The sequence below is a fragment of the Tachypleus tridentatus genome, chromosome 10, assembly GCF_004210375.1.
Source record: "Tachypleus tridentatus isolate NWPU-2018 chromosome 10, ASM421037v1, whole genome shotgun sequence".
Lineage (NCBI taxonomy): Eukaryota > Metazoa > Arthropoda > Merostomata > Xiphosura > Limulidae > Tachypleus > Tachypleus tridentatus.
This window is the reverse complement of record NC_134834.1, coordinates 188,544,169-188,557,530: the sequence shown is the minus strand read 5'-3', so window position 1 is coordinate 188,557,530 and position 13,362 is coordinate 188,544,169. Positions and strand designations below refer to the sequence as shown.

Here is a 13,362-nt window from a genome sequence, read left to right as displayed (position 1 = left end):
AACAGTTTAAAAACTAAACTGTTTGAACTTATAAACCATTGAAAACAATTTTCACTATGCCTGACAAACACCCCAAGTACTTAAAAGGTAAATTTTACCACCCCTATAAGCAAAAGTTAAACAGCAATTACTGTACCTATACTCAACACCAGCTCTACTTTAATAGGAATTGAGATCTATTGGAGTCAACATTTATGGGTTGTTTTGTTTTATATAACAAAGCTCTATTTATTCTAAACAAAGTTAAATTCCTGGAGAAACTGTGAAGAAAGGAGAAGGGAAGAACCACCTGAGAAACTTCATCTCTACTATTCCACTTAACAGCATCTAGTAACTTTGGCAGTGAATCAGGTACAGTAGCACAATGATTTCGTAGTTTCCAAAGTAGCTCCTTTTCTTGTTCGAGATTTCTGATAAAGGATCCCTGAGTATAACCTCTTTCAGTTGTTCCTGGTCAGCTTGAGTTATAAGATCAGTGCCCTGCAAAAAAGAGAAACGGTTATCACTGTAACAAATTAACATTAACCACATCACTGGAATTTTTTCACAAAAAACCTAAAAGTCCAGAAATACATCCACAACTTTTAACAATCCAAACACTTCACTAGCATAAAAATGAAACCCCAAAAACACGAACAATAAAACACGTGAGAAACACGCTTCAAATAGGTTTGAAAAATAAAGACCATTAAACAAAAAAACAGGTTAATTTATAAAAACAATACATAACAATAAAAAAGCCTTCCAATGAAGCTGACGAACAGCATTTCCCTAGCACATTAATCTTTGTCTTCATACATTGTTCAATCATACACCATAAAATTAATTAACCCCATACTTAGAATCCAACCAAACCCCATCTAATTTTTAAATACAATTTTCTAAAATATTTATGTTATTCCTTCACACTGCAATGGTTATAGGACAAGCCCCAACAACATACAAGGCTCATAAAAATAAATGTAAACAAAGTTAATACCTGAGCTCCCTACTTATAATTTGAGGGTATAGTTAAGTTATATTTGAAGTATTTTTATCAAATATATAGACATGTAATTCTCAGTTTATTTTTAAGCAGCTCACATACAATTACAGTGAAATTTACAGTTGTTTCCATGTGTGTGTGAGTGTTTTCTTATAGTAAAGCCACATCTGGCTATATGCTGAGTCCACCGAGGGGAATCAAACCCCTGATTTTAGCATCGTAAATCCATAGACTTACTGCTCTACCAGCAAGGAACCAGTTGTTTCAGGAGTCTTCCAGTAATCTTTAGAAGTACATCAACTAATGTGGATTTCACCATCAATCACATCAAAATAACAGTCCAAATACAATACAAAGTTGTTGTTTTTTATTAGCTGTAGAGAAAAAAACATCAGTTTGTGTGTCACATAAAATAGGAGTATTAATATTTTCATGAGTAAACACTTTCATTCTTAGTCCAACTTTCAGATACATAACTGTATTAATCACACCCCAAAAACACACTTTTTTTTTTCCATATTATGATTTAAAATTCTAAATCTACAAACAAAAAGGAATACTCACAAAATCCGATACTTTTGTAAAACTCACTCCTTTCTGAGCATCATTATTCCGGTCAAGTTTGGAAACAAACTTAGCATACTCTTCCACCTGGTCCATACTAGGAAATACCACAGTGCTGCTGAACCTATCGAACTCAATCTCTAAACAAGGCGAGTCTTTATTTGGGTTAGAACCAGAAGACCCCAACGGATTCAGGAGTTCGTCCATTCCTTTTGGCATTGTCCACAGGTGAATACTGACTCGTTCACTCAACAGGCGATTTTTGAAATCAAATAAGTTGATGTTCCCCCAAGCCAAGGCACAGTGCTCCTAAAAAGATATACTCACATTATGAAAACCCAAGGCACAGTGCTCCTAAAAAGATATACTCACATTACGAAAACCCAAGGCACAGTGCTCCTAAAAAGATATACTCACATTAAGAGAAAAAACAACTTAGTACCATGCTTTGATACAGTAATCGGATTAACAGAAGTTAGAAACATAAAACAGAAATGCATTACTGCATTTCAAACAATCCTCAATAACTTGATTAACATAAACAAAAGCTTTAAAGAAAATTGTTGCACATTCAACATAGCTTCATGTGGCATGAACTGAAATCAAACCATCAAATTTAATTTGTAATCTTCTGTCTGTGTTTTACTGGATAAATTAAATTAATCTTCTGTCTGTGTTTTACTGGATAAATTAAATTAATCTTCTGTCTGTGTTTTACTGGATAAATTAAATTAATCTTCTGTCTGTGTTTTACTGGATAAATTAAATTAATCTTCTGTCTGTGTTTTACTGGATAAATTAAATTAATCTTCTGTCTGTGTTTTACTGGATAAATTAAATTTCTATCATGTATTGCCAGTATTTTTTTTCCAATTTCACTATCTTTGATGTCATTTCTTATACAACTGCTGTTTCCATTTAAGGCATCTTCAACACTTACCTCCTTTCGTTTTCTACGAGAAACTGAGCATATAGACATGCATAGTCGAGCACTACAAGGAATATCTGGAATATACACGTCATACTCCAACCATTCATCCCACTTTGGGTTCGAATACACTACTTGTTGAGTATCGCGAGTTGGACAGAGTGGCTCAGTACCATGGAATATACCAGTCTTCACATAGATCTGAAAACAATTGAAAAAATGCCATGAGAACTGTAATTCTCACATTTAGTTATCTGAATTGTACCATTACAGGAGCAGCCTATTAAAGCCAAATCACTCCAAGATGCTTTGGTAATGAAAAACATTTTTTAATGTATTTCTTTGCTTATGAATTTAAAATGTGCTTTTGAAAACAACACTTTTACTTTTGATGTTATGACTATACAAAACTAGTTACGTGGAATAAAAAGTTAATTCTAATACATTAAAAAAAATTTCAGCAATGCATATGCTACCAACCCCAGAACTGCATTGTGACTTACATTAAAGTCTAAATATAAAGTAAACTCACAGACAATATTTCAGTATTTATACTTTGGAATTTTAATATTCAATTTCTATTACTGGACACGATTTGGTGATGTTTTGTTTTTTACAGCACTTACAATGCCATCCTTCTATACTCGTATTAATTAATTTCCATTATACACTGCAAAAATGATAACTAATCTAAATTAACTTTGTTTTCCTGTATATATATATATATAACTGTAAATACAAGCACCAATTACAGATTTAGTTCACGAACACATCTATATACATACATACAGATTCTAATCTTTTCAAATGTTTTGGTACGGTACATGGTACCTGGAGTATAGCCTGATAAAACCTTTGGGATAATGTATGCTTTATAGCACGACATTTTCTAAGCCAGATGCAAAATGGACATGTGTAAAATTAAAACCACTCAAATGAAATAATATATAATTAAAAAATAAAACATTTGTTGTATTCATTTTTTTCTTTTATTCTCTTTTATGTATTTAAGCTAGAATGTCTTTAATACACCAATTTGTATTACATAAATTAATTTTATTTGTAATTTTTCATCAATAAACAGTTATCTTAAATTGTATTACTTTTCTATAACTTGCATAATGTTTATGTAACAGCAATGTTTATATCTTTATATCATATAGCACAAATATTTCTTTGTTTTAGAGCAAAGCCACATTTGACTACATTCTGTGTACACCCCAAGTGAATCAAACCCCAGATTTTAGTCCTGCAAATCTATGGGAAAATGAATATTCTTCTAACAAAAGAAACTGATTCAGATAATTGAAAGAAAAAAATTTTTACAAATTTTGAACTTCACACACACAGTTTACACACGCTGTCTTCAGTTACATTCACAAGGGAATTATATTTAATCATACAACCAGGTATTAATGTGTTCATTCAGGTCAGCAGCCTCACCATGTCCACATCTCGAACGTTCACGTAGGTTGCCCACAAGATTCGGACTCGTAGCATGGCGTCTACACGCCAGAGAGACATGGTTGCTTGAGTAGAAGTGGAAGAAAGGGCTCTCCTCAGGAATGAAGGTACATAGAATGATAATTTTGGAACTGAGCTGTAAACTGCTTCTTTGGACATCAGCATCAGTTGGGGAATTTCTAATTTAGCAATACAGTTCCTGATGTACTGAAAATAGATTCATATGGTCTTAGTAGTATTTTTGGCTAATAATCAAGATATTGACAGAAACAACAAGTACAGCAACTTTATACTCTTATAGAGAACAGTTATATAAATGTTATATAATATTGGTAAAAACAAAATTAATGTAAGGAGTGTCTGGCAAGAACAATTTAACAAATATATTTATGCTGTTCTGAAATCTCTTTTGGAATTTTCTTTTATTGTTTAATAATACATGCATAGAACAAACTATAAAATAGAAGCAAAAAGTTAAACATGTCTCTAGTAGTTATAAGACTTAACCTCAAAACTAATGGCAAATGTTGTCGCCAAGGGGCGAAATAAATATATAATTAAGTTACAATCATACTGTTGTTAACAGGAATGCAACTGTTCATTTATGCGTGATTATACAATCAAAGCATTACTTTTATAGCTACTCAATTCCAACGAACAATTAAAGCAATGCATTCAAAATCATACTTGAGAAAGGATAGCTAAACCTAGTCCTTACTTTGTACTGAGTGATGGGATACCTCCCGAGGAGATACTGATCCACCCCACAGACTTTCAGTAAGTACTTCTTCTGGTGTTCTATAGCTTGTTGCCTTTGTTCTTCTCTAGTCAGTTTTGTACATTTTAATGTCTTCATTATGACTTCCTGTATAATACTTTCTGGATATGCATATTTTGACACTTTCACGGTATATTTCTGTTTCTCTCCACCATATGACAGCACCCATACACAGACTATCAGTAACCCTAATGTAGATACAGCAGTTCTTTATTTTACTAACTTTATGTAGTATTTAAAACCAAACACACAACGTCCACATATAAGGAAACACATATATTTCACTGAAGAAAATAATTAACAAAAACAGCTTTAAAATGTTTTTTAAAACTATTTATTTAGTTCTGTTAATTTAAAACAGATAAAACCATAAAATTAATATGAATGGTATCTTTTAAAAACTTTCAGATAAAACTAAGATCAATATATAATCATGAAAACAGCCTAACAGTATACGCTTTTTTAAATTACAGAAATAAAGGAACATGAGGTACTTTTCCCTGCAATAAACCAAATGTAGGAAAGGTTATAGTACACTTATTAAACATATTACAAAATATTTTGTTATAAACTCGAGATCAAGTTGTAATTCGTATAATGATGTTTATGTATTATCTTTTATCTGTTATAAACAAATGTGTTGGAGAAACAGAACATTTATATGAGAGCAAATTTATTCAAATCTCGTATTATACATGCAAGTAATAGCCCATTACCTGTTAACAAACACATCAGTAAATATAATATGGAAAAATATCACACTTTAAAAGAACCATTTTTACCCAAATATTTCCACTGCAGTATTCTTATGAAAATAAGAAATTTTATTAATTAATTCACAAACTGTTACATAGTTTAACATACAGAGTGAGTTTTAAACATATACAAAGCTTTAAGGTAAAAAAACTACAGGAAGTTTTATGTTATAAAGTTGGTCTTGTTAACGAAAGATGTAGTAAAGATCATCCTGAAGGACACGAACCCTGTATTTAGTACACTAACTAAAGATCATCCTGAAGGACACAAAGCCTGTATTTAGTACACTAACTAAAGATCATCCTGAAGGACACGAACCCTGTATTTAGTACACTAACTAAAGATCATCCTGAAGGACACAAACCCTGTATTTAGTACACTAACTAAAGATCATCCTGAAGGACATAAAGCCTGTATTTAGTACACTAACTAATGATCATCCTGAAGGACACAAACCCTGTATTTAGTACACTAACTAAAGATCATCCTGAAGGACACAAACCCTGTATTTACTACTTTCATGTACTGTGGTGTAATCTATATCTTTTAAACAAACAGAAATAATTTTTCAATATTTCAAAGTCATTATTATATTGTTTCATATATATAAAACACTGAACGTTAGCAATACCACACTGACAGATCTTGTAAGTCTACAATTTCTAATATTTGTGTCATAATACTGAAGAAATACAGTTTAAAAACATTACAAATAAATGAGAGAACAAAAGGTTAATGACCTTTGAGCCACTCTCTTGTCATAACTAGAATAAATCCAAGGAATTCCAACTGAAAGTTTGAAATTAATAAATATAACTGGTACCATTTTTTAACTGTCCTCCATACAGGTTTTAAATATACAGTTGAATAATCAAAACATCATAAATAATTACACTGATACCATAGAATTCTAACATAATTTATTAAGCTTAGTAACTAAGATTTATTTAGATTTTTAAAAATATGAAACTTCAAGTAAACTAAAGACACAACCTATCTCCTTGAACTCTTAAATTGAACGAACATGGTAGCATTTTCACAGATTAAAACGTAACTGTATATAAAGAGCCCTTTTTAAAAATGGAAACAGATAAATGGGGCCACTGTGTTTCATTCAGTACATAAGCCATATATCAGTACATAAACTATATATCAGCAAGAAAATATATATAAGGAGATTCTTATTTTACACTTTAGCTTGCCAATATTAGTTATTTGAGTTCCTTATTTGTACAAAAGTATAGACTTAGTATTCTGACATCACAAACATCTAATTTTAAACAGTGCTGTATCAAACATACCACGTGACTCACTTAAATCTATACTTAGATGTGTTCTTCTAGTGTTTAATTTTAAATTAAGAAATTGACTCATAAATAATATTAAAGCTTGAATTATAATCTACAATTTGATTCCAAACTTATTGATGTAAATTATAAAAGAGTGATTCAGTTAAACTTGAATGCAAGTCAACAAACATAATGGCACAGCCCTTGAGCCATGACCTGTAGAGAAGCAGTTAATTATGCGAGCCCGCCAAGCATGAATCACGAGATTTTTTTTTTTTTGTAAGTCAACACATGGTTACTTTTTAAAAGACATGTATAACAATAAATAAAAATATATGAAATCAACAATAAATTTAGCACGCACTTTAGCCTACTTGTAGTCAGGAACATTGATTTTTCACATTATATTATTTGTCTATAAAATTACTCCTGCAGCTTTCAAACATGCATTTTAGAATATAAAAATACATAAGGCACTAAGATAAAATATCTTAAAACCACTACAATTTACCTGCTTTCTAGCTAAGCTATAAATAAGTTTAAAAAATTCCATTACTGCTAAGACCATGGTACTTTATTCTAAACATGTCAAGATCTTCTTGCAAATTAAGAATATATCACTGTGAAAAAAAAGGAATGTATGAGAGTTGTCAATGATCTGGTGAAAAAAACGTGTATTTAATATGTCCTATTAGACGATATACTAAAGCTACAAAAAGACAGGAAAAGCCTGTTTTTTAGGTTGGGCAACTTTATTCATCACATCTTAGCAATTCAGGAAAATATCATATTCTTATTTTATCTTCTAAATTACCAATTTCTATGTTTGGTATTTCGAACTGAATAGACATTCTGAAAAGCACAAAAGGCACAAACAAAAATCTAAAAATGAAAAATAACAGTGCTAGAAACAGAGTAGTGAAGATTTAGAATGTATTTAATTTTGAAATTAAAACTCAGATAATGTAAGTATTTGACTGTAACTCTGTTAAAAAAAAAAGTCATGACAAGCATACTTTGATCTGCACATGCACATGGAGTTAACCATGTGTGACTTTGGAATTTTAAATCACCATGAAGAAAGAGTGTTATTCTACAGCTCTCACAAAATTCCTAAGTGTCAAGTTTTATTTCACATTCAAAAATAAACCTGGCACTGAGAAAGTTGTTTATCTATAAGTGTGACAGTGAAAGTTAAGGTCATGAAGCACATGTGTCACACTTGTATTTTTTTAAAGTAATCTTTCAGTTTATAAACAAAATGAAACATTAACCTGAATTTTTTATAGTTATTTTAGGAGTAACATGTTCACGACATCTTGAGGAAATTTTTGCTGTAATCTACAGAATCGGTAGATACTTGTGATGCCCCTGAACATGACCAGATGTGAGTGATGGGGCTAATTTTACAGAAACTTGTGTTGTTTACTTCTGTCATTCAGTGCCAAAAGAGTGCTAAACAAATCGTGTGTAAACACACACGTACGTAATGGTACCTATTTATAAGGTTTAAATTAGGCAACTTATCTGCTTTCAATTATCTACAGTTTTGTTAGCTGAAAACGTAAATTAAAATTGGAATAACATAATACACACACACACACACACTCATATTACCATAAGGATAAAAGTATACCTTTATCAAGCTTTGCATCCAAATTAACTGGAAGTTCTCTGACACCTTCAAGATCAGGAGGGTGAACATACATTGCTAGTAGATCTTCAGAACCAGAATCTCTACTTTCAACGATTTCCTTGCACATATTGACGATGTTACGACGAAATTCAATGACTTCTGGGTCTTTCATTTCATCAAATTCATGGACAGGCATTCCAATAGCAAGACCTAACACATAAACAGTTCTATATTTGAAATGAAGCACTATGAGAACCTAGCATAACATTACAATGATTATTACGTACTAAAAGAACTGAACATCTTTAATCTAAACTATGTAAACATGCAAGAAGTGTTCCAACACTGAATTATAAATTGCACAGAAGAAAAAAAAAAGAATTATTTTTTGAAAATGTTTAGAAAATTTTAAAGCAGTAAAATATTATTTCTACTAATAACTAAGGTTTTAAACAAGAACAAAGGGTTGCACATGGTTTTATGATATTTATTACTGACAGAAGAAATACTGTAAAAATGTCTTTTTTTTTTCAAGTCCAAAAGTACTGTAGTGTTTTCCAAACTATATAATGTTGTAATTAAATATGTGCAAATTTTTTGTATTAAGTCTTCCATTTAAGCATCCTATATGCCTAAAAACTATTTTTAAAGTCACCACACGTAAAAACTAGGGTTTTACCAACCATGATTTTCTTGATACAATTGCAGAACAATATTTGCCTGTTTTAAAGCTCTAATACATGTGAATACAAATGTGTTTCATGGATGATGCAAGACTGTCTCATTATTACACCAACAGTTTTATAGGCTGTCTGAGCATTTCACCAACAGTTTTTTTGGTCACAAATAGAGGTTCTGACTCAGCATCAACTCAGATGTCTTCCTGTTACAGCATGCATGTAATGATACCATTAAATAGCAAGTTAACTCCACAGAATAAAACTGTGTTTCTTTGAGCAAAGAGGGACTTTTGATAAAGTAAATTGTTACAAAAATTAAATTTAATCAGTCTGCTGTGAGTCACTGGATGCAGAGATAAAAAAACTGGCTGTGAAGAGCAGCAAAAAAAAGTGGTAGGAACAAAGATTCTACAGCAGCCAACGATATCATGTTCTGATGTTTGAGTCTGCAGAATGGTCATCCATCATCCACATATCTCAAAAGAGCATGCCAGGAAAACTTCAGGTGTCACCATCACCATTCACAATGTCTGGCCTTGCATGGATTCAACTAGTTTCCTAGCAAAAAGCTGAGGGAGAAAAACCCTCTTCACCAATAACATCAAGCTTAAGTGGACCAAAGTAAACTTCTCCAATGGATTAAAGTGCAACCTACACAGGTGTGAGTTTCACCCAGCTTGGTTAAGCACATGTATGATCAGATGATATGGGCATGCGTCTCTGTCCAAGGTATGAGATGTGGGATACCTACATTTTATGAGAACCACTGTCAATGTGTGGCATCACAAATTCACTTCTGCCTGCATTAAGTCTCTGGCACATTTTATGCCTAAGTGATATTAAACAGTTGTCAAGGTCTGAAGGGACACAACCAAATATTTAAAAAAAAAACACTCCATGACCACGTTTGTGAATTACTTAAATCTAGATTTTTCTTCTCTGAATGCTTTCCTATTTGCCAAGTATTTGTTAATTATCTGCTGTAATATGTTTGTCACAGTGGTTAACAGAAGCATACCTGTCTGGATGACTCAAATACGAGCCATTTTACACTACACATACCCATAACCAGTTTACATTAGTTCTCATATTTTTACAAAGTAAAATCACAAAATATTATACGAACCAAGAAAAATGTGAAAAAAATGAATGTTCCAATAATATTTTTCCACCTCTTTAATTTAAACTACTAAAACAAATTTACTCTATAGGCAATTTTTTGGTTGCATTTATAATGAAAATTAACAAATTGCACTCACCTGGTGCATTTAGTTATAAAAATAAATAAAGTTTAAAAGAAATAATTTATGTTAATACTTTTAGAAACACTTGGCAAAATAAAAACAAACAAAAACACACGAATGTTCAAATTGTAAATATAAACATAACCCTTATCTTCAACACAAAAAAGCTAACATACAACTATAGCAATTAGTTTACAAAATACAGATTAACAACTCTGCCACTTCTGAAAACACAACATGATTATCAGCTTCAAAACACAATGGGGCTCTGGAAGTTGTGTATCTAGCACAATCACCAAGCATCAGACCATGTGGGATGATTCACCCGAGACTACGCCAGCAATGTTTTATGGACAAATACATCAGACTAGAAGCCCAGTCTAGTGCTATCATAATTCAAAGTGAAACAAACATGAATGCATAAAATAATGTTATGAGGCTTTATATATATATATAGTCATAATAATTTTTAAAAAAAGTCTAAATTACCAATTTCAGAATTTAGCATCTTTTCTTCCTTGTTTCCCTTCGGCTCCACAACCTTAAGAAGAGGTTGAAACAAACGCAGGTCACAAAGACGGCGAGTTTCATCATAGAATTCTTCCCGTTCTGCATCTTGCGTGATTGACACAAATATATACGACAGGGGATCACCAAGATGACCGAAGAGAGGGTAATGTCTTGCTTCTGTCCAAAGGTCAGCTATAAATGGAAAGACCACAGAAAACCTACTTAACAATGCACGAAGAATGAATACACTTTCTTTATCAATGTTTGACATTTAAAATATTTCTTTATATTTACATGTACAACAAAACACTACTTAATATGTTGAAGTTTTTCTATTTAGTATGTGCAAGGTAAGTTAAATGTTAGTCTATAACTAAAGGAAATTTTGAAAATATTATCCAAGAATGCAAGCCATCTATACTTCATTCTGATTTGATTAACCACATTTATATAACAAATGAAACCACTGCTGGTATTTAAAATTTTAGTACTTACATAAATTATCATTCATGACAAATAAAATAAAAGTAACACTGATATCATCACAAACATTATTACAGTAAATATTCTGAGGTAAATGGTATAGTCAATTTTTGTAACATCAGTAACCAATATACATAAAATTACCTTAGTTTTTTGTGTTAAATAAAAAAGTTGGAAGAAACTTTTATGTACTGTACAGAAGCAGTACATAAAATTAGCAGAAATTAAACATTATCTAGAAGAATTGTAACTGGTAAAAAAACTGCTTCTGTACAGTTTAAAATCTGTTTCTTCTGACGTCAACACACTTAACCGTTCTTTTCTGTAATACTGCAACAGAGGCAAACAAACGTGTAAATATAAGGAACGTCTGACCAAAGTAAATCATCTACATATTGTTAACAGTTCAAAAACATGTGGACAAATTTATTATCACTGAATGGATATGAAATATTGGTTAGCTAATTACTAATATACATATACTGGGGTGAAGGAAGACTGCTGAATTTAAGAGCAAAATGATTACTTCTTTCTTTAGAAATTATCATCATCAAAATGACTACTAGATAGATAGATTACTAATATTTCCATCTGATTTTTAATTCCAAAGAGAAATTATGGTGAATATGAAAGAAAAAGAATGACTCTTCCCATTTGATCAGATTTTGATACAGAATATGGAGCATACCTTTGACCGTTTCTAAAGTAGCATCTCGAGCACAAGGCAGTGGGATAATTATCCCTGTGGGCAGCAGACAATCTACAATAATGGTTGGAGGCATCAAATGATGTCCCCATAGTTCTCCTGATGATGGAGGCATCTTCTACACGCACCAGCTTAGCTACTCGGATGTTTATACTTTTGACGAATTATGTAATTGCTGCTAATGGTTATTCTTGCATCATTTTAGTTTTTTTGTTCTATTACTTCTTGGTAAAGCCTCATCATCTTGACAACTGCTACCTCTCATCATCATTTCCTATAAGGCAGAAAAAACAAATAATAAGCTTAACATATTACCCATCACCATTTAAAATACTGTTAAAACTACATTCTAATGAAATACTGGTAAACATTAATACATGATGACTACATACAATATGGGATCATTACAGAAGATGCCATGAAATAACTTATAAATCATTCACAGTAGTTTTCTTACTGGACTTTATCTTTTGTTCATTTTTATTCCTTAGTTTCATCAGAAGCAACTACCTAACTCAGAAGAAGCTATATATATTCAACAAAAGCTTTAGATGTATGGCAGAAGTTAACCACCTTCCACACTTTACACTGTCATGACAGAAGTTAACCACCTTCCACACTTTACAATACCATGACAGAAGTTAACCACCTTCCACACTTTACAATGTCTTATCAGGTCATGACAGAAGTTATCCAACTTCCATACTATAAAATGTCTTATTAGATCATGGAAGATTCCATACTTTACTGTCTTATTAATCTATTTGTGCAATTAATCATTTGCTACTCATAGTGCCTTACAAGACCATGGTAGAATTCAATCACCTTCCATTCAAGAGGCTTACTTTTGAAATAATAGTACAAAATATAACATGGTGGCCTATTTGTGGATTAATTTTACAGTTTACTTTTTCTTTTACTTACTTATTTTTACACTAACAACCATTTAGTTGCCCAAGAAGTTTCTTTAAACACCAGGTGAAACACTATTCTTCTAACACCAACACACAAATATGATTACAGCAGATGAAACAGTTTACGTTTTAACATTTGGACACACAATAATGCTTCACAGTGTAACTTTTTTAAGATGATCTTAAACATGCAACATTTCTAAAAATAATTCTCAACATGACTTCTGAAGGTGTGTTTTCTTATCTCACTACATTGGTGGACTTTTTACACTTGTTTTTGTTCTTCTGATTAAAAATGTTAGAAGTTTTGCATCTAAACTTTTAAAAGGCATTTGATGATCTTCCTTATAATACAATAATTTGTAAATTACTGCTTTGGCTAATTATAAGTCAATGTTTTCTAACTAATAATTGCTTGTAAAATT

The 13,362-nt window shown here is 31.5% G+C and overlaps 1 protein-coding gene across 1 annotated transcript in view; it reads right to left on the bottom strand.

Annotated features, from left to right (window-relative positions):
- The window catches only part of LOC143227803 (phosphatidylinositol 4,5-bisphosphate 3-kinase catalytic subunit alpha isoform-like), a 36,527-nt gene that overhangs the window by 21,295 nt on the left and 1,870 nt on the right, over positions 1-13,362 (bottom strand). The window contains 9 exon segments of the mRNA XM_076459053.1: positions 290-405; positions 408-480; positions 1,550-1,858; positions 2,490-2,678; positions 3,921-4,148; positions 4,660-4,907; positions 8,401-8,610; positions 10,814-11,026; positions 12,006-12,297. Of these exon segments, the coding sequence (XP_076315168.1) occupies positions 290-405; positions 408-480; positions 1,550-1,858; positions 2,490-2,678; positions 3,921-4,148; positions 4,660-4,907; positions 8,401-8,610; positions 10,814-11,026; positions 12,006-12,138 (1,719 nt within the window). The 5' untranslated portion in view covers positions 12,139-12,297.